Source organism: Myodes glareolus, chromosome 8 (assembly GCF_982192425.1).
Source record: "Myodes glareolus chromosome 8, mMyoGla1.1, whole genome shotgun sequence".
In the NCBI taxonomy this organism is placed as follows: domain Eukaryota; kingdom Metazoa; phylum Chordata; class Mammalia; order Rodentia; family Cricetidae; genus Myodes; species Myodes glareolus.
The window spans coordinates 98,162,820-98,184,664 of NC_142033.1; the positions used below are offsets into that span (position 1 = coordinate 98,162,820).

The window sequence follows — 21,845 nt, forward strand, 5'->3', positions numbered from 1 at the left end:
GTTGTCAAGCCTCTTCCATCTTCGCACTTAAGACTGCTTAGAATCTAAGCAGCTCTGATGTATGTAACTGTTCTGTTCTTAATCTTATATAACTTAAGTGCAAAGTATTGTCTCTGAACCTTATAAAGACTCCTTTGATTTTCCTTTCTGAGGAACTTCAAACTTTTAAGTCACTAGTATGGGAAAGTGTTTCTTACAGCAGAAATGAATGTCTTCTTAAAAAATAAGGGCAACGGTGTGTAATGCATATGCTCACTTACAAGATGAATGGATCCTTGGAAGGCACAACTAGGAAAATTCCACATTAACTGTTGTTGTGAGGACCCTGATGCAGGCTGGGGTGCTTATAACATTATCTCCATCAGTTCAAGAGGTCCTAAAAATATCTGTGAACATGTACCTAATAAAAAGCTATTTTTAATAAAAAAAAGTTACGTGAAACAGATTAATGTGTTTTTATCACTGGTTTTTCTGGAGGTTGGAGCTTTAACAATTTTAGATTCAAGCAGGTTTGGTGAAATTTTAGAAAAACCCCAGTTGAGGCCAACTGCTGCCAATCTGTCTGATCCCTGGAACTCAGCAGTACAAACTGGCCCCTGACCAGCAGGCATAGTGGCGTAGACATGCCCATAGACGCGCAAAATGTTTAAAAGGGTGCGTATAAAGTGTAACTACAAGTTTCCAAATGCAGGATCCTTCTGATTACCTTTAAGCAGATAGACTAGTATTTTCCCAGAGCTTTACAAAGACCAGCTTGTAAGTCGCATTTTCCTCAGTAGGTTCAGTCACTTGATCCTTTTGTCTGTTTTTATAACTGACAATTTTCTATGTTTCTATGTTCTAATTTTCTATGTTTCCATTTAATTTTCCAAATCTCATTTGTTCTGCTTCAAATATAAAGCTCTTTGACCTTTGTCCAAGATACTGCCTTTGGGTTGCATCATACTATGTAAACCCAGATCTTCACTAGTACACCTACCTGTCTTGCTACAGCAGCCACACTTTCAAAAATGAAAGTTTCCAATTCTCCACAATTTCCACATTACCCTAACCCTTCACATGCTACCCCTGCTATTCACACATGCTCTGGTTCAGCTTGAAAGCTGTATACCTTCTTCTCTGCAACCACCTGCTGAGTTTACAGCACTTTGGGCCCTCGAAGCCCCGTGAATGCTGTGCCCCTTCAGTCTGGTTGACTGCTATACCAAGGCTGTGTATCATCTTAAAACACTGTCTAGGAAGAATGAATGAAAGCATGCGCTATCAACCAGTTTCTCTCTGTAGCCCCTTTGGAAGAGAAAACATGCACATTTTTGTCTTACTTTATTTATTTAGGTTGTTTGAGACAGGTTCAGGTAACCTAGGCTGACCTCCAGTTTGGTCTGTGCCTGAGGATGACCTTGAACTCCTGATCCTCCTGCTTGCTCCCGCATCCTGGGTGCTAGGATTATAGGCCCGCAACACCATACCTGGCCTTATGCAGAAATTTCTGTTAAACTGCCTTCCCTCTTGCCCTTTACCTGTTTAAAATAATAATAGTGAGCTTATAGTTGCATTTAGAAAGCAGGTATTTGCTTGAAACTAAGTCTTGTTTAAGGATTAAATAATTTATTTTTAAGAAAATTTGGACTGTTTTGCTAACTCTTCGTATTACTTATTAATAACTTCTTCTTTAAGTTTCTCTGCAAGTAGTCGCCTCTTTATTAATGTTTGTTTCTCCTCTGCTGTCATTTCTGGCTTCTCTGTCATTTCCTTTAAAAAAGAAAAAACAAAAATTAAAAATTAGCTTTATATGTCTAAAATTCTCAACATGCTTCAAAGAACAAAAAGTAAGGGCATTTTTAGTAAAACTTAAAAGTCAACAACCAAGTTTCTCAAATGGCAAAGGTAAAACAGACCACCAACCCTAAGGAACTCAGCATGGGAAGTCAACAAAGCTGTATAATGAAATGATTATTTCTGCCTCACAGAATTCCCAGCTAAACTCTCCCGAGAGAAGACTTAGCAGTTGTACTAGCAGATGGTTCATTTGAGTGGATCAAGCAGCAAAATTCACTGAAGACTTTCTTACACAAACCAAATCTCTTCCCCTGTTTTGCATAGTTGACACATTAAACTAGCCATACCTCCACCTCCCTGGTAGGCTTTCCTTTTTGCTCAGTATTCTGGATCTGTTTTGCCCTCATATCCTTTCTCATGGACATTAGCTTATCTCTTTTCTGCTTGAGATAGTGTTCTCGCTGCCGTAACTCTTCTGTTCCAAGTGCTGACAGATTCTGGTTCAGATAAGAGAAGGAACTGTCAATATTCAAGTCCACACAACACTTGGACATCTACTGGGTCAATATTAAGTTGCAAGATCCTAATGAAGTGTATGACTCTTGTCTTGCTCACAGTAAGTTAGCTTTTACTTACTGCTATTGGTCCTTCCATGCTCGAATGTTCTAAACCAGGAATCTTCAGACCTTTTTGTGGGAGGGAAGAAGTTTCAGGCAGCAGCTCCATCTTTCTTGCCAAGGGTTGCACTGACTGACTAGCAAAATGCACTTTAACTTCTGGTAGTAAACAGTGAGACCAGTTATGGGATATTATAACTTAAAAGACCACACAATTATGGAAAACATTGATACTTCCTAATTCAAACAGCACACAAGTACCTCACAATAACATCTTTGGTTTCCAAGTATGCTTCTAAGTGACTGTACACTTAATGACACTGATTTTTCTGTCTTACAACATTAGTTGTCAACAGCAATGACTTGTTTTCTGTTACATACTGAAAGGAACTACTAATGCATTAATAAGAAAATGTAACCATTCCTACAGCAAGGAAAAACTTCAAAGCACATGTAATATAAGCATTCAATAACTGCCATAGGTATAATATTCTACTTGCTTTTGTAGTCTACTTTCTATAAGAAAAGCAGGGGTTTGGTTTCTTTTTTTTTTTAAGCCTAGTAAAATGACTTAGAAAATTAAGTTTAGCTACCAGTATGATGACATATGAGTTTGATCTTCGGACCTGCATGAAGGACAGAACCAACTCATACAACTTGTTCTTGACCACATGCACAGAGTACATAGTGGGACACGGATCTCTCAGTCTCATGTATACACGTACATACGCACACAAGTAAATCATCTTTGAGAGGGTGGGGCTTAGGAGATGGTTCGGTGGGAAACCAGCTATGAGAAAATGAGAATTTTAGTTTGGATACCCCGCACTCATTTAAAAAGCTGAGCTTGGCAGAGGACATCAAGCCTAGAGACAAATGGAATTCAGAGGCTTGCTGGTTAGTCCATTGAGTTCTAGGTTCAACGAAGAGACCCTATCTCAAACAATAAAGTGGAGAGCAACAGAGGAAGACACTTGACCTCAACCTCTGACCTCTACATGCCTCATCCGTGTGAGTATTCACATATGTGCACACATATATATATATGTCACATATACACATCAAAAATTAAAAGATAAAAACATTTGTAATTACGTGGGCTATGAAAGAAAACAGACATATAAAGACTTACATTAAAATGACAGAAGTAAAAGGAGCATGGTACATATCTCAAAGGATTAATAATCCTGCCAGGTGTGTATAGGCAGAAAAGAAACTTGGCAAGGATCACGGCTGAGGTACAGAGAGAACAAGCTGGCCGCACTGCCAGAGAGACCAGAAGAAATCCTTTGCAGGCTTCCATGAAAAGACAAGTTAGAGCAGCACTTCCCAAACGGGCTAGACGGAGGCCACAGAACCTAATGAGTTTAAACAAGTAGCTGCTAATATTCAGGTCACAGTGGAGATTATTTTACTAGAAGCAGTCTTGGCTACTCAAACAGCCACAGAACTGGAGAAGAAAGGATTAGAAAGCCTAATGAAACAAACTCATATCCGGCAACTCCATCACAGAAGAGATGCTATTGTTTTTGTAGGAACCGAGAAGACAGGAATAAAAGGGCAAACAATACAAATCAAACACCCTGATTCTTTTAAAATTAGGACTTCTTACTAGGTAGGGTCCCATCACTTTATATGAAGTGATCCCAAAAGTCAGATATACCAATTTTACAAAGTCCTGAAAAATTAAAGAACATGTAGAAGTTATCTGCCAGTTGTTTTGCTATTGACATGTAAACTTTTATGTGGTCTGTGATGAAATTTTGGGTTTTGCTCTTTTTATTTATTTAGATATAGGATCTCACTATTGTCTGGCCTATATATAGAACTCACAGGAAAGAAAAAAGATCAGACATAATAGAAGTGCAGAAGGGAACTTTATAGCCCTGTTTCTGTCCTACACTCCTGACCAGTGTTAGCCTGTTCCTTCAAAACCAGTGAGCAAACAAGAATAAAGGGGAACTTTGACAAATGGAAAAACCATAATTCGAAAAGCCAGATTGAAGGCCTCTGCTTGTAACCCCAGCACTCAGCAGGCTGAGGCAGGTGGATCTCTTAAGTTTAAGGCCAGCCAGTACAGACTACTTAAAAAGAGTCAGAAGGCACATTTCACTACTTAGGAGCTCAGAACACTTGTGAAGTCACTTTCTTGAATTTATTATTTGGGAAAAAAAGGAATACAATGTCTATCTCACATTTTTTATCTTTTCAATTAAGAAAAGATTTAAAACCATAGAAACCTGTGAAAAACTAAAATCATGATCATGATTCAATTTCTGTTGCAGTTACTTTTATACAGTATAAGAAAATATTCAAAGTGGATATGATACATACTGAACAAGTTCATCTGCTAGCATTTCCTTTAAGGACATAATTAATAACTAAACACTTACAAAAACTGTCTTATTTTCTACTTTTACCTTAATGTAATTTTTAAAAGTAATTTTCAGTTTTAACCCTCCAAGTTGAGTTTCCAGGTCACAATACAAACGTGATTATATGCTATTGAAATTGTACAAAGGCTGGTGGCTCCCTCAAAGAGAACTGTCACTCTCTGGATTCCAAGCTTCACTGAGAAATGTTAAAGTGGCATGCTGGGGATTTCCTAGCTGCAAACAAACTCCACTTACAAAGCACTTGTGTGTCCCAGGTCTCAGGTGCAGCGTGCTATGGAGCAGCGGTTCTCTCAAGCTTACCTGAAGGTGGCTGTACAAAATGTTCCCCATCCCCTTGGGAATTACTCATTTTTGCAGCTTCAGGAGTATACACTGGCGGGTCTTCCATTTTAGCCTCTGATGACTTCAGGATTCCATAACACAATTTTAAAAGGGAAAAAAATTAATGTTGACCAATCAATAGTTAAGTGATCCAAAGATGTTATTTAAGACATTACTATGCACTGAGCTAGATACTGAACAACTTTCCCCAGGATTTTAAACATGTAACACTTTATAGCTTCTACTTTTTCTTCTTTTTTGTTTTGTTTTTGGTTTGTTTGTTTGTTTTGTTTTGTTTTTCAGGACAGAGTTTTTCTGTGTAAAAAGCCCTGACTGTCCTGGAACTCACTCTGTAGACCGGCCTGGCCTCTGCCTCTCGAAGACTGGGATTAAAGGTGTACGCCATCAAGCCCAGCTAGCTCCTACTTTCTTTTTAACTTTTTTAGACGTATTTTGGTGTGTATTTCACCTGCATGTATGTATACTGCATGCATGTCTAGTGCCCACAGATTGGAAGAGGGCATCATAATTCCCTGGAACTGGAGATAAGATGCTGTGAGCCACTGTGTGGGTGCTGGGAACTGAACCCGGGTCCTCTGGAAGAGCAGCATACTCTTAACTGCTAAACCATCTCTCCAGCTCCTATACCTCCTACTTTTTGAGGCAACTAATATTCTGTTTCAAATACTGCAGTAGGAATGATAACAAAGGAGCAGGACTAAGGATGTGGAAAGAATTGTGGTGAAAGCCATGGTTAATGTTTCAACACAATAGAGGGGTCAAGAAAACAAGGAAAGTAAAATTTTTCTCTTTTCTTTGAATTCTGAAAACTAAATGATTATTTATTCGGTAGCATGACCATGGATGAATGAGGAAGACTCTGAACAATCAGAGGAACTTTGTGGTGGTTTGAATGAGAATGGCCCCAGAGTCTCCTGTCTGAATGCTTGGTTCCCAGTTGGACTCTTTGGGAAGAATTAGGCGTGGCCTTGTTGGAAGAGGAGTGTCTCTGGAGGTATGCTTTGAGGCTTCTGCCTGCTGCCTGTGGATAAAATATAAACTGAGCTACTGCTCCAGTACTGTGCCAATCTGCCTGCCTGCTGTCATGTTCTCCATGATGGTTATGGACTCGCCCTCTGAAATTGTAAACCATGCCCCAGTTAAATGCTCTTTTATAAGTTGCCTTGTTCATGGTGTCTCCTTACAGCAACAGAACAATAATAAAGACTTTATAAAGAGTTCCCTAGAACAGTATATCAGTGATATTATCATTTTTGATGTGATGCTCTGAGCCTTGACCATGAAATTTAAAAGATAGGTTGCTGGACTAATGATATAAAGTGAGCAAATTTAAACTGACAGAATTCTGAATTTGGGTATAGGGGAAAGGCTAGGGATTAACCTATGACATATAGTAAGCATAGGCACTGTCACTGAGCTACATCCCTAGCACCAATAACTACTTTCTAAGAATTTATAAAGTATACTCTAGTAAGAAAGTATGTGCACACCTTTAATCCCAGCATTTGGGAAGGAGGGGCAGCAGATCTCTATGGGTTTGAGGCCAGCGTGGTCTACATAACAAGTTCTGTGCCAAGCAGGGCTACACAGGAAGTCCCTGTCTCAAAAAGTAAAAATAAAAAATCAAGCTTCTTACCCAGCTGTGAACTCTGCAAGCTGCAGTACTGACCTGGCAGACAGGATAAGCATGCTGGTGAAATAGGCATGGCCACTGTGAGTAAAAACAACTGCTTTTGATTGGATCTGAGGCCCACTGCACTGGGATTTCATACGTGGTACAAAAAAAAAAAAAAAAAAAAAAAAACCCTCAAAATCCCACAGCTGGAGAGGTCCTACTGCAGGGGAACTTCCTATTGCCCTGTGAAATGGACAGGCTGTTAAAACCCACCCACTGATGAGTGCTGTTCTTAGTCACAGAAGCGTGTCTGGTTTTGGGTTTTTGGGGTTTTTTTTGTCATTTTTTAAGGATTCATTTTGATTTTATGTGTATAAGTATTTTGCCTGACGTATTTATGTATACTGTGTGCATGCCTGGTACCAGAAGAGGATGCCAAACCCCCTGGAACTGGAGCCATGGACAGCAGAGAGCCACATATGGGTGCTAGGGACAGAATGTGGGGCTCTGCCGGGGAAGCAGCTAGCCTTTAATCCCTGCATATAAAAATGGAGATGGCATTCCCTAAGCAAGCTGCCTAAGCCAGACTAGCCACAGCAACAGAATCTGAGTTCAGCGAGAGACCCTGCCTCAATAGAATGTGGAGAAATTGAGGGACCACCTAACACCAATCTTGCCCCTCCATACATGCACATGTGCTTACACACATGCTAGCACACATACACACCAGTACCTGCATCAACCAGAAGGAAAAGGTAGTTTCCATCTTTTAAAAAAATATAAATATTTTGACTTGACAAGAAAATATGGCTACTCTGAGGAGTTCTGTAGAAACTTAAATGCTAACAGCAAAAGCCAAGGGTAAACTTAGTAAGAAAGAGGCAATGCCAGTGAAACAGACTTCTGCTGCATCTCCAAGCACCTGCTTTTTTCGTTTCCTTTCTTCCTCCTGGTCATATTCTTCTTTTGATTTTCTGAAACATAAGAAAGTTAAAAGTAAATCTGTTTTGTTTTATTTTTTGAGACAGGGTCTCACTATATAGCCTTGCCTGCCCTGGAACTCACTTTGTAGACCAGGCTGGCCTTGAACTCACAGAGAACAGCCTGCCTCTGCCTCCCAAGTGCTCAGATTAAAGGTGTGCGGGACCACCCAGTTAAAGAGTAAATTTCCCCATCTTCAAAGAACAAATATGGAGCATGGTAACCTGCCGGCACCATCACTATAGTGTGGATGAGGTGACGGCACCATCACTATAGTGTGGACGACGTGACCTGACATCATCACTATAGGATGAAAGAGGTATCTCTCAGAGATGGAGAACAGTCATCTACACACCTGCTCTATAATCACTTGTGACACAGCAGAGCAGAGCTAGGAAGAGACTATATTGGCTATGTAATGAAACCTACCTGAACGACCACCAACAGATGTGAAATTCTAAACCTCTTTGTTTTTTAATTAGCACACAGATAAGAGACCTTAACCCATATTTTTTTTTCCTTTTGTTTGTTTTGTTTTTGTTTTTCAAGACAGGGTTTCTCTGTTCAACAGTCCTGTCTATCCTTGAACTCTCTCTGTAGACCAGGCTGGCTTTGAACTCTCAGAGATCCACCTGCCTCTGCCTCCCGAGTGCTAGGATTATAGGCATGCACCTCCACTGCCTAGCCTAAACTCATATTTTCATGCAAACTCCATTAGGAAAGACTCATTCTGGCCAGGAGTAGTAGGCACATGTCTATAAATCCAGTACTTGGAAGAAAGAGGCCAGAGGTTCGGGAATTTAAGGTCATCCTCAGCTATATATTGAGTCTGAAGCTAGCCTGAACTACAGACAATTATTTCAAAAACAAAAATACAAACTTTGATTCTCTTAGAAATGCTACATCCAGCCCAGCACATGCCTTTAATCCCAGCACTCAGGAGGCAGAGGCAGGTGGATCTCTGTGAGTTTGAGGGGCTGAGTCCCCTTATTCTGGCCTGTCCAGTGGCATCTGCGCTGTCCTGATCAACCTGTCCTACCACCTCTCAGTTTCTTTAAACAGTTCAGAGCCACTCTGACTAGGAAACAGCTGAAGCCAACTATCTCCCATGTCCATAGCTAAGCTTTACCAACTAAAAATCTAAAAGTATTAACCCAACCAAAACGGTTTATGCTACATCAGCCCTAGTGGGAGGAACCCTAACAACCCTAGTAAGAGTCTGGAAGCAGCCACAGCAAGGGAAGAAGAGAGGCTGCAGGACACAACTCAGACAGGTCCAGGGCAGCCTCAGTCAATGCAACCAGTCCTAGAGACAAATACCCTTCCCTCTGCACACCCGGAAACTCAAGCTCCCAACTGCCCCCGCCACAGGGCAGCATCTGGCAGTAAAGGACTATGTCCACCACACACTTCGCTTTCGTCCCCACAACGAATCACATCCCCTAAATTAAATTAAGCATTAAGCCTTGGCATTCCTGTCAGTTTCCCACTATGTCCATCTTTCTAAAGTGACTACAGACATCCTCATAGACTCAAAAATTATGTGCTACTATGATTCCTCCCTCCAGAGCTCCCACAGTAACCAGGAGCAAGGTCTTCAAGGAAAAATAGTGCTCACTAACCGTTTTTGGTTAAAGGGTTACATATTCCATGCCAAGCATCTGGTTGAGATGGGAAGAAGTGATTGAGAATATACTCCTGATATTAACAGAGGGTAGCTGGGTAGCTGGGGCAGGTGGGTACAGATGCCCAGCCTCCAACTTTGCAGCACCAGCATGAATGGCCTCTAATATTGAGACACAGCAGACAGGAAGAACTCTGCTCGGCCCAGGTCACACTCTACCTTTCCCTATTAATCCGCCAAGTCTACTACAGCTTTTTTTCCGTTGGTGGCTAGTTCCTTAATCCCATGAGAAAGGACATGTCGGGTGAGGGTAGAGAAATCCTCTCAATTGGATTGGTCCAGAATATATGATACAAAAATATTTTTCTACAGTTAGATATAATACAAATTAGACATCTCACATGAAAATCTAGAATGCTCTGAAATCAAAGGCTTTAACACATCGACAGGACAGTCAAAAGGCTTTAGATTAGGAAGGTTTGGATTTCAGGTTTTTTGATTAGGAATGCTCAACCTATCTGTGATCTGTGCAAGTATTCCAAAATCTGAAACACTTGGGTCTTAAACATTTGAATACGGGACTCTCAAGCTATGTTTACATAACTAAAAACTAAACAATCATTTCATTGGTCTTGCTAGTTGGTCATATTTCCTAGGGAAAAGCTTACATCCGTTCAGATCATATACAACACTATTAGCAGTTCACTCAGAAGCAGTTGAAGCAGCTCACCTGAGGACCTCCCTCAGGATTTTCATCTCTTCCTGTTCAAGATCACTGACTACATCGGCACCATCAGTTAAGCAGTCGGGTAACACACCTGTTCAAAACCAAACAGCACACAGAAGACCGTCAACTGAAAATACTTCTCACTATTCCGGTGCATAAAGGACAAAGCAGTTTACAACTTATGACTTCAAATTCTTTCCAAGTCATATCTTCTTAATTATCTTCTGTTTAACTTTCTCTTAGTTCTTAGGAACTAAGTCCCACACCAGTCACAATTTTAGTCAGAAATATTTCACAGTAATAACTTGAGTTGACTATCTGAAATAGCAGTGACTGGGGCCAATCTGCAGGCCAGTGGCAGAGCCCGTAACTAGCATGCATGAGCCTCGGCACAAAATAATTTAAATAAATAAATAAATAAATAATAGCTAGAGCAATGGAACCATGGCTGTGCAGGCCCTTGCACCAGGCCTGACGACCCAAGTTTGAGTCCTGGGATCCACTTAGTGGTAAGGGAACTTTACAAGTTGTCTTTGACACCCACTGCACATTATGTCATGCGTGTCATTCATATATATATATGTCTTTCACACAAGTAAAAAATTAAAACAAAACTTGAAAAAAACTGTATGGCAATAAAAATATTAGATGTTATGGTCTTCCATTATCACACAGTATTTACTACTGATATCACTTACCCAGGTTAATGAAATGCTTTTAACAGTGAACCTTAAGTGGGAACGTTCACAAAACAGAGCAGTGTTTTGTTAAATGTCTCCATTTGAACTGCAGCGTTACTGAGAGGGCCCTGCTCACTATGTGCAGTGATAGCACGTACTGAACTTGTGAAGCATTTGTGCAGATATTGCCAATAGCTTTAAATCACAATTGTGCTAATTTCTGCCCCTCATGCCCCTCTCCAACACAAATTCACAGGAACTAATTTTAAGTGTTGGTTTAGTTTACTTCTGCCTCGAGGTTGGCAGTGAGTGCTCTGCTCACGTCTGTGTTCTACAGCACTGGCAGGGGGCACCATCATTTACCTTCCATTTCTTCCTGCAAATGTGCACAGTGGGATTCTGGGTTAGCTCTAAAGTCGTTTTAATATTCCAATTCCCTTGATGTTCACATGCATTTTGGGCTAAACATTCTGTTGAGTTAATTGCAGTCATTTGTAAAGAAAGAGCAGGAAGATGCACGCGCACCTCACCCATGGGAAAGTCACACCGTAAACACAGCATCTGTAGTGGAATTTTGCTCAGTCAAGAGCTCCCAAATCATTCTCCTAGCAACTTCTTTAAGGAGGATTGAAGGCAGGAACAACACAAAACCAGAAAATTCTTTCAAATTGTCAAAATACATATTCTCCAAATTATTTGACCAGACACAAACAAGAATCTTTGCATTTTTCTTAGAGGAAATAAAATTCACCAGGCAGTGGTGGCACTCAGGAGGCAGAAACAGGCGGATTTCTAAGTTCAAGACCAGTCTGGTCTACAGACCAAGTTCCAGCACAGCCAGGGCTATACAGAAAAACCCTGGGACTGAACGAGCACGTGATCAAACCGGATTCTCTGAATGTGGCCGGATTCTCTGAATGTGGCTGACATGGGGGCTGACTGAGAAGCCATTGACAATGGCACTGGGACTTGTTTCCTCTGCATGTACTGGTTTTTTGGGATCCTGGTCTGTTTGGATGCTAACCTTCCTAGACCTGGAGGGAGGGGGGAGGACCTTGAACTTCCCACTGGGCAGGAAACCCTGACTGCCCTTAGGCTGGAGAGGGAGGAGGAGATGTACTACTGGCCCCGGGATAAAGAGCACTGAAAGCTGCACTGCACGCACAGGCGAACCACCTCTACTGTGACTGGCCGCAGTCACTATTCCACTTCGTCCCTCCTCCGACAGCCGTCACTAAGGTCAGCTATCAAAATGGTTTCGTCCCCTTCCAGACAGTTTAGGAAAGACAAGGGTCCCCTATCCTGTGCAATGGGGCCTGAGTGGTGGGCTCTTGGAGGGCTTGCACAAAATGATATCTTGCTAACAAAAAGAAAATCACACAAAATGAAACATTCCTTTCCTCATGAAACACTGAGTCTGCATCGGAAGCAGAAAGAAAGAGGCTGGGAATGTCAGAATAGAAAAATGCCAAGTGTCAGAGGCCTTGAAGACATCACTGAACCACTAGAGCAACCAATTCTGGGCTTTTCCCCCTCTGGACTTCTTTTTTTTCTTCTTTAAGATTTATTTGTTATATATACAGTGTTCTGCCTGCATATATGCCTGCGGGTCAGAACAGGGCACCAGATCTCATTATAGATGGCTCGTGAGCCACCTTGTAGTTGCTGGGAATTGAACGCGGGACCTCTGCAAGAGCACCCAGTGCTCTTAATCTCTGAGCCATCTCTCCAGCCCCAAATTTATCTTGTTTTGTTTTTGTTTTTTTGAGGCAGGATTTCTCTGTGTAGCTTTGGAGCCTGTCCTGGAACTCACTTTATAGACCAGGTTGGCCTCAAACTCACAGAGATCTGCCTACCTCTGCATCCCAAGTACTGGGATTAAAGCGTGCGCCACTACCGCCCGGCTCCCTCTGGACATCTTGATCAGGGATATTGTGCTAGATAGTTTTAGATCAACTTGACACAAGCTAGAATTCTCTGAAAGAAAGGAATCTTGGTTGAGACAATGCTTCCATAAGGTTTGGCTGTAGGACATTTTCTTAATTAGTGATTGATGGGGGAGAGCCCAGCCCATTGTGGCTGGTGCCACCCCTGGGCTGGTGGTCCTGGGTTCTAGAAAGCAGGCTGAACAAGTCATGATGAACAAGTCAGTAAGCAGCACTCTCCATGGCCTCTGCATCAGCTCCTGCCTCCAGGTTTCTGGCCTGCTTGAGTTCCCATCCTGACTTCTTCAGTGATGGAGTATGACACAGAAGTGGAAGCCCTCTCCTCCCGTGTTTCATCTCAGCAGCAGCAGCCCTGACTGACAAGAGAGACTATGACATCTAACGGTACATGCCATTTTCACTGGGCTCTATTACTGGCAATCTGGAGCAGACAGCTTATGTATAGCAGCAGAAATAATTGTTCCCTTTTTATAAACATCGAGTTTCCTTAAATGCCAATGTGAAAAACTAGAGTCCACTGGTCAAATTCACTATTTTAACAAATCTTGTCCTCTCAAAACAAGTTTTACAAATATAAAGCAATTATCCCCAGGCCACATTAAAGCTAGCTTCAGGAATATCAAGGAGAAGACTTTCCAGAACAAAGCACAGCAGAACAGCAAAAAAGAGACTCTTTCAATTTTATCTACTTCACAGGAACTCAGCTGTACCTCCCACTTCAGGCTCGAGGTGCTGTTCTGTCTTACCCACAGACGACAACGCTGTGACCCACTGGGAAAAGCAGCCTAACTTCAGAGCACAGTTACGCTAGTGGCTGTCTGAAGAGGAAGGCTCAACTCACAGTCAGTACAAGATCTACAACATTCTGATATTTGTCTCATAAAAGAAGTGCTACTTGTTGGGCTGGTGCGAGGGCTCAGTTAGTAAAGTTGCTTGCTGCCCATTCTGATGGCCCATGTTTGGTTCCTAGGATCCACTCCTGAAAGCTGTCCTCTGATCACCAAATGTGTACCCTGGCATATATGCTCCTCCTCTCAAAATAAAAACAAGCCCGATTTATTGCACATTCTACACCCTTGAGGGCAAACAGCTCCCATCAGTCACAAAACAACCAAAGGGTAAGTCTGCTACCAAACTAGTCAAGTGCCGGACCCTGTGGCCCAGGACCAGCAGCCCCAGCAACAGCTGGGAACCTATTGAAAACAGAGAGGATCAGGTCCCATCCCAGAACCACTGGGGCACAAACTGGAGCCTGCCAGTTGACTCCAGTGCGTCCTGGAGCCTGAGAACCATTTCCGACTAAGGTCTTAAGAGCGACAAGCCAGGCAAGAGTAACAAGCAGGGCCAGACAGAGGTGATGAACACCTTTAATCCCAGTAATCAGGAGACAGAGGCAGGCAGATCTCTGTGAGTTTGAGGCCAGCCTGGTCTACAGAGCTAGTTCCAGGACAGTCAGAACTGTTACATAGAGAAACCCTGTCTCGGAAAAAAAAAAAAAAGTCAGAGGACAAAGGAGTCCCCTGTTCTCAACCACAGTCACTCAAAACACTAAACTTAATTAACACAATGGCCTGACAGAAAGGCAAGCCTCAAAAAAACTAAAGCATCATTAAATTCCTATCTTCTTTCATTGAAATGTCACATGCCAAATTAGGAAATGTACATCCTTAAATCTTTTACATTAGCCAAAGACTTACAAATGTGAAATAAATGCACACAAGGAAATAATGTTTAAGACGACTTAAAAAAAAAAAACAATCAAGCCCCCAAAAGCCTCCAGTCCTCCAGTTAGTACTCAAATTCTAACTTCAACACTTTACCATTCCTCTCCTGGATTATCCGGATGGCTTGAAGCTGCATCTCAATGTTCTTCTGGACCATCATTGCTTTAAAGATAGTGAAGTCCTCTGCTGCCAACACGGGCTGCAAAATGGCCTGTGGGAGGAAGTCTGCAGGTTAAACGAAGGCTCAGGTTTGAAACTATTTGCCCCACACTCCTATCATCATTTGCACTGAAAAGCAGCACATTAATTCAGGGACGCTGCATCAGTATCATGGCTAGGTGACTCAAGTGAACTCTCATGACTTAGCCCCAGTTGGCCTCCAACTCCTAACTCTCCTGCCTTGGCCTCCCAGGTGTTGGAAACCTGCCAAGATTTTAAAATAGGGTTCTCAGACTCACTCACTCAACCCCCAGGCCTCCAGGGGTCAGCCGGGCTGCCTCCTTTCCCAAATCAAAATGGGAAACAACACAGTAGTCTGGTTTATTTTTCTAAGTTATCACTTAGATATCTAGGTTTGTTTTTCAACCCACATAATATCTATTTGGTTTACATCCTATCTCCTGAAATTTATTTGGGGTTTAATAGCTATTCCAGAACTGTAAAATTATCCCTTAAAGAAACTATCAAGTTACACCAGGCGGAAGTGGCGCACACCTCAGGAGGCAGAGGCAGGAGGATCTCCGAGTTCAAGGCCAGTCACGTCCAGAGAGTGAGTTCTAAGACAGTCAGGCTGACACAGAAAAATCCTGTCTTAGAAGAAAAAAATTGTACCAAGCTAAACTAAATGACAAGAAAATGGAGTATTACAGGTAATGAAGGAAGACTACAGTGGGGCTGGAGCAGCGGCTCAAGGGCAGTCCTTGCAGAGGATCCACGCTCAATTCCCAGCACCCACAAGGTGGCTCACAACCATCAAACTCCAGCCTTAGGGGATCTGACACCCTCTTCTGGCCTCTGAGGGCACCAGGCACACACGTGGTACACAGACATAAATACAGGCAAAACATCCTTATGCATAAAATAAAAATAAATCTTTAATAATAACAAAGTTATCTACCATTAAGAGCACACACATAACTATTTCCTTAACTACTAGTAATGTTACATTTAGCCAAGAAAAAAACCAGTCTCTAATTAATAAGCAGAATAAGATTTGAAATGCATGGAAACCCAAAGGAAACACTCAGGTCTTATTTTTACCAAAATTTACTTTTCAACTCTACCTGAGAGCAGTGTAAAGGCTGGCCACACAAAGCCATGCAGAGACAACACAGAGGGTGCTGTTTACTAGAAGGCAAAGACAATCTCCTCACACAGAACACCATGGCCAGAGCCTTCACCCAAGAATTCCACTAGGAAGAAATGAGCCCTTCCCCCACCAACTAGCTCACCTTTTAGAGGTGCAGCATTAAAAGGAAAGGCAAGAGCAGTTCTGGGTGACATCTACAAAGAGTGTGCTATAAAGAAAAAGGTACAGTACTCCCTTAATTCTGTCTGGGTGACCAGGGATCTCTGGGTCCTGGAGAGATAGCTCAGCAGTTAAGAACAGTTCCTCTCACAGAGGAACTAGGCCTGCTTCCCATCGCTCACATGAAGTGAGTGGCTCCCAGCTGTCTGTAACTCCAGCTCCAGGGAATATGAGCCCTCTTCTGGACCTCCACAGGACCCAGAACAGCTAAACGAGGAATGTTGGTAAATGCCTGTATCTCAACTCCTGGGAAGTGCAGTCAGGACAAAAAGGAGTTCAAGGCCAGCCTGGGCTACACGGTGGGTTTGAAACCAACCTAGGTTACTCAAGACCCCTTACCTCAAGGGAAAAAGATACATAAAAACCACACTTAGCACCCAGATGCTCTTTTTATAGGGGAGCTGTTTTTCTGTTCCGTGTGCGTGTGTTTACTATTATCACATCTCACCTGATGTACTGTTGCCACTCTTTAATACATCAGCATGCCAGGCCTAATGACGACAAAACAAGGCAAAGGCCTTCTGCAAGCCTCCCTTAGCAGTGCAATTCAACGAAAGCAGCAGCTACTCTAGAAAATCAATACCAAACCAGTGGAAACAAAAACTACCACTAAGCTTCTTACTGGGTGCAGATTTTCACATGTGAAGATGGGATCGCAGCAAAGCAGTCAATAATGGCTTCCAGGAACACTGACAGCCCAGCGCCGGGTCACTGCGCCATTCAGCAGCTGGTGACTGAGAAACCCAGGACACTGGCCAGTCAACACACTGCAGTCTGAACACCAAAACAGCTTCAACTAATTAGGAACTGCTTCAATTTACTCCGAGACCACTTAACACACAACAGGCAACATACTAAATGTTTGCTATACATTATCACACACTTCACTAAAATCCTGCAAAGGAAATACTACTGCTTTTATACAGATGTGCAAATTTTGGGTCCTGAAATCCTTCAATCCTGGCTGAAGGATGATTCCTTTGGGCTCAGAGAGGGGCAGTGGAGTGGCGATGAGAGGACTGTTACACTCTAGAGTTAGGAATGGTAGGAAGAAAGCCAGGGGCACACGAGCTTGTGAGGGGCCTGGGCAGATGACCAGTACGTATGACAACGTACTGAAGAACTGTGGCAGGACACAAAACCAGAACCAACAGCAGCATAACAGGCCATCCTCATGGCCAGTTTGTAACCAAATATGAGTATTTACAAGAGGCCAAAGTGAGCTCTTAAGATCACCATCTGAGGAAGAGGGATAGCCCCGTCCTGAGCCTCGAGCAAGGGCTTCCAGGGAGACTGCCTGCGCTGGAAAGCTTGCTCTCCTACTGACGGAGCTGCAGACTTGGGAGCAGCTGTGTGCTCTTTCTCTGCTTTCGTCTCCTCATCTATAGGTGGAGGCTAAATGGTGCCAAGAAGGTAAAGTGAGTAACACCAAGAATATGTCTAAAACATCAATTACGGAATTGAGCAAGGTGGTTCACCCTTGTAATCTCAGAGCCTGGTAGGGCAAAACAGGAAGCTTGTAAGTTCAAGACCAACCCAAGCTACATAATGAGTTTGAGGCTGGCCAGGTTACACAGCAAGTCCCTGTCTCAAAATAAATAAAATAAAAACATCTTTTAAAAGCATATTAATTCACAAGAACTCTCAGTAAGCATTACTATATATACCTATTAGCCACTCAGCCCAGTGCTGCAGAACTAAGACAATAAAACCAGTTCCATGAAGGTTACAGAGATGGTTCAGCAGCTCCTGCAGAGGACCCAGGTTCATTCTCAGCATCCACATGGCAGCTCACAGCTAGTCCTAACTCCACTTCCAGGGGGATCCAAGCCCTCTTCTGACCTTCATGGGTACCAGGCATGTACACAGTATACATACATACATACATGTAGGTAAAACACTCAAACACAGAAACAAAAATAGTTTCATAAGAAGTCCCAAAAACTAGAAACTGCATTTGCTACAAATAGAAAAAAAAAAGAAAAGGCAACTACAAAATTATCAGCATCCTATAGAAATGAAACCAAAACCAGATAAATTCTGCCATCTTAACAACTCTGAGAACAGGATGTTTATTTCTAGTTCCATCAGTGCACATTACTTAAGGTGATTTAAAAAGAACACATCCGGTGAATGTTTTCACCACACACAGTGTCTAATATCACAACTCTTTTTTAAAAAAAGATTTATTTATTATATATACAGTGTTCTGCCTGCAGGCCAGAAGAGGGCACCAGATCTCATTACGGGTGGTTGTGAGCCACCATGTGGTTGCTGGGAGTTGAACTCAGGACCTCTGGAAGAGCAGCCAGTGCTCTTAACCTGAGTCATCTCTCCAGGCCCTAATATCACAACTCTTACACCCCACAATCAAACACACTAAACTTACAAAAGCCCTGGAAAAACAAGACCAGGGTAAGACAAAAGTTAATACCTGTGATGTGCGTGTCTTTGCCAGAGGGGAGGTGCATGCTTCTTGAAACTGATCTTCATTGATTCCAATTTCTTTCAGGTAACTTTCTAACAGCTTTTCAACCTAAAAGGGAAAGGTTTAACTCTTATCATTTACATAAGAAAAGTCTAAATGGCATTCTGTCTGTCTAGAATGCTCTTTGTAATTAACATAAACACTATTATATAAGACATGGAAGTAACAATGTCTTTCATCAGTAAACTAACAGCAAAAGTGGGGTTTTCTTGTCAGGAATCACATGGAGTTTAACCTCCTCTACTGGAGGTAGGCTGAGCTTCTGACAGTGAAGATAGTGCAACTCCTCTACCCACTGCCTTCTTTAAAATACTTGGAGCATGCGGAGTAAGGGGAAGCGTGAAAGGGGAAAGGAGAGAAAAGTAAAAAAAAAAAAAAAAAAAAAAAAAGTATAGCTCAATAAAAACAATAAAAAAATAAAATGTAAAAAAAAAATTCCTACGACAACTTTAAGGGAAGCACAAACCTTGCCTAGAGGCATCGACTAAATAGGAATCAGTTTACAAATGAAAGATCCCATCGCTACAATAAATCATCACTTAGAGTCTAAGACAGGAAAATGCAAAATCACTGGAAATTATGAGCCCCGAGAACACTGATAACGCGGCCGGAGCAGGAAGAACTGTGAGACTGAAGAGCTGCAGGGAGGCTGCAGGGGGGTTGGCAGCTAGGAGCAGCTGCTGCTGTCCAGACCAGTTTCCATTCCCAGCACCCGCATGGGGGTTCACAGTCATCCATAACTCCAGTTACAAGGAACCCAGTGCCCCCCCTTGACCTCTGTGGGTACAGACACATATATGATGTACATGCATGCAGGCGAAACACCCATACATATAAACTAAATAAATCTTTTTAGAAACAATTTTAACTTTAATTTTAAAAGCACTTTTTTAATTTAAAAAGATTAAGAGTTATAAAATGCCTCTTAAAAATCAGCGAAAAAAGCCAGCCATTGGGGCTCACACCTTAGTCCCAGCGCTAAGGAGGCAGAGACACATAAATCTCTGCGAGATCAAGGCCAGAAGGGTTTACATAGTGAGTTCCAGGCCACCCAAGGCTGCATAGTGAAACCCCCCCACCCCCGTCTCAAACAAAACAGAACAAAATCAGTGGGAAAAATACTCACTAGCTCTTTGTACTCTTGATGAATTTCTGTATAGGTCAATTTGCTTTCTTCTTCATCATCAAAAACTAAATTTATAAGAGAATAGAACAGTGTAAAAAAAACCAAGTTATTTAATTAAGTACAAATATAAAAACCTTACAAATGGACTTGCAAGAGTCTGTTCTTCCTTTCCACCACATGGGCTGTGGGGTCAGGCTCACAGGCCACCTCCCCAGCTCCTTCACCTCTAACATGTATGTGCCTGCACTTGTCACTTTACGCCGCACTGCTTACAGGTGTGTCTTCTCTTGGTGGACTATAAACGTCTCAAATAGAGGGTTTCTATCCCCAGTTTCTGTTCCAAGGTAACTCAATATATATTGAAATGTTGATACCACAAAGCCATCTAAATTAATATTTAAATAATCTGAAGTAGGAAACAGCACATTGACAGTTTTCCCTAGCGTTCCTGACCTTACTTCTCTCCACTCTGCACACGTTCTGGGAGTCACTGTACGTACATTCAATACAAATGCTATTTAAACTCTTTCAGTCAGACAGTTCTGAAACCACATCACTGTGGCATGGTTGGAAGCTTCTCTGTAAAAATGTGCCATGATCTGGTACTAGAGAGATGCCCAGGCTCTTGACACATGTGGAGAGAGGTCATGCCCCGCCCTCTTTCCAGTCAGCATTTAGTCTCAGTGGCTAAATGAAATCAATGGATGAAATAGTCTCTTCTCAAGGAGGTCAGGCTTCTCCCAGGCTTCATCAATCTTCTAACAGTATTTTAAATTCTTCAGAGGGATACAGGTAAATTACTTTGCTATTTGAACCTCCTTAAAAGTTAGCTGCAAACACACTTAACTGGTGCTTGAATTTTAACAGAATAAAATAAGAGGTTCAGTGGTCAAACAGCAATCTTTCTTGACTAGATCCATGGAATCTCGGGGTCAAAAGAAGCCCTGCAAGACAATTCAGGCTAAGAACCCTCTGTTAGCTGAATCCAGATGTACTCAGATACTGCGAATGCCTGGGAACCCATTGCGACTGGCCAACTCATCCTGGAAAAGCATAAAAACATCGCCTTGACAGCGTTTCCCTGCAGCTTGTACTCACCCCAGCTCTACCGCACTGAGCCTTACAAACAAGTCTAATCCCTCTAACCTACCACACAAGTTCAGCGGACTGATTAATAGCGTACTGCCAAGGTAAATAACCACGATAAAGGCTGGGTGGCACGTCGTTTGCTGTCCTTCTCTATGAACAGACTTCACTTTGTCTTTACGACATGAATTCGGGTATGAAGCGACCAGAATGCGGGGATGCTGATCCCTCTGAATGTATTGTACATCTGCAAGCCTCAATTGTTAGAAAGGTCTTCTCCCCATCACCTGCTTTGGTCCTGCTGGGGGAATCGCATGACCTTCTTTGCAGATGAAATGGCCAGAGTGAATAGTTTTCATTTCGTAGACTGAGCCCCTGTGACATCCAAGAGTCCAAAGGAACTCGAGGGAAAACGACGCTTCTCCCAAGCAACTGGGGAAGATGCTGGTTACCCAAACAGTCTACTTAGGAACGTGCGGGATGAAGAGGCAGGCCGAACATGGTATTAAAGTCTAACGTGTTCAGGATATGCGCTCAGGCCGGAATGGGTGGCAGGTCTTGGTGCCCTCTTTCAGGTCTGTAAAGGAACCCCCATCCCACCCCGGGAAGAGGCGAAAGCAAGTCCTTCAACAAAACTAACCCTAGGCTCCGGCGGGCAGTGACAGCGAGTGATATTCGACTTGTTCAGGGTCTGGTTTTTACCTTCGCACTTCTGCTCCACAAAGTCCAAGATGGGGATGGACCAATCCGGACCCCGCAGGAACCCCGCGATGCTCTCCACCACCCATTCCACCTCGTCCTCTTCTTCCGCAGCCATCCCGCCCACACCGGGCGACGCGGATGCCTAGGCCAGACTCCCCCGGCCCGCTCGAGCCTTTCGGCCGCAGGAAGCGGCCCGCAGTCGCCAGGCCCCCTGCTTAGACACTCAAGCCAGTTAACGTAAAATGGTCGCTATGACAACACACGCAGCGGCCCGGAAGTGAAGCCTGAGTTCCCGCCTCCGAACCTGGAGGGGGCGGGTCCAGGGTCGTTTCCTATTGGATGGAAGCGATCGGTGCGGCGCAAACGATAGCCCTCCGCTCATTGGCCCGCAGTTGCTAGGCTGAGCGCAGAAGGGAAGGCATTGGCTACAGAGCCTGGAATCGGCACGGTGGCCCCGCCCAGTGGCGCGGTGGGCGTGACTCCC

The 21,845-nt window shown here is 43.0% G+C and overlaps 1 protein-coding gene across 2 annotated transcripts; it reads right to left on the reverse strand.

Annotated features, from left to right (window-relative positions):
• Window positions 1–1,586: 1,586 nt before the first annotated feature.
• Cfap36 (cilia and flagella associated protein 36) lies at window positions 1,587–21,603 on the reverse strand. 2 transcript variants are annotated; one of them, XM_048427552.3, is made up of 10 exons: window positions 21,362–21,603; window positions 19,574–19,638; window positions 18,394–18,495; window positions 14,528–14,642; window positions 10,085–10,172; window positions 7,672–7,723; window positions 5,093–5,195; window positions 2,416–2,465; window positions 2,127–2,276; window positions 1,587–1,752 (listed from the first exon to the last, which is right to left on the reverse strand). In XM_048427552.3, the coding sequence occupies exons 1-10, from the start codon at window positions 21,474–21,476 to the stop codon at window positions 1,651–1,653; spliced, it is 942 nt and encodes a 313-aa protein (XP_048283509.1). In that variant the 5' UTR covers window positions 21,477–21,603; the 3' UTR covers window positions 1,587–1,650. The 2 variants fall into 2 exon arrangements, with proteins under 2 accessions (XP_048283509.1, XP_048283508.1); XM_048427551.3 differs by having other exon boundaries at window positions 2,416–2,555; window positions 21,362–21,600.
• Between the last annotated feature and the right edge of the window lie 242 nt (window positions 21,604–21,845).

What these genes read in the sequence shown, in the direction of transcription:
- Cfap36 (XM_048427551.3), bottom strand. Translation starts at nt 21,476, where the DNA reads ATGGCTGCGGAAGAAGAGGACGAGGTGGAATGGGTGGTGGAGAGCATC. An exon ending in ATCCTGAGGGAGGTCCTCAG is followed by an intron (nt 7,724 to 10,084) that starts GTGAGCTGCTTC and finishes CTTATGTTTCAG; the next exon opens with AAAATCAAAAGAAGAATATG. An exon ending in AAAGGAAACGAAAAAAGCAG is followed by an intron (nt 5,196 to 7,671) that starts GTGCTTGGAGAT and finishes GGAATCCTGAAG; the next exon opens with TCATCAGAGGCTAAAATGGA.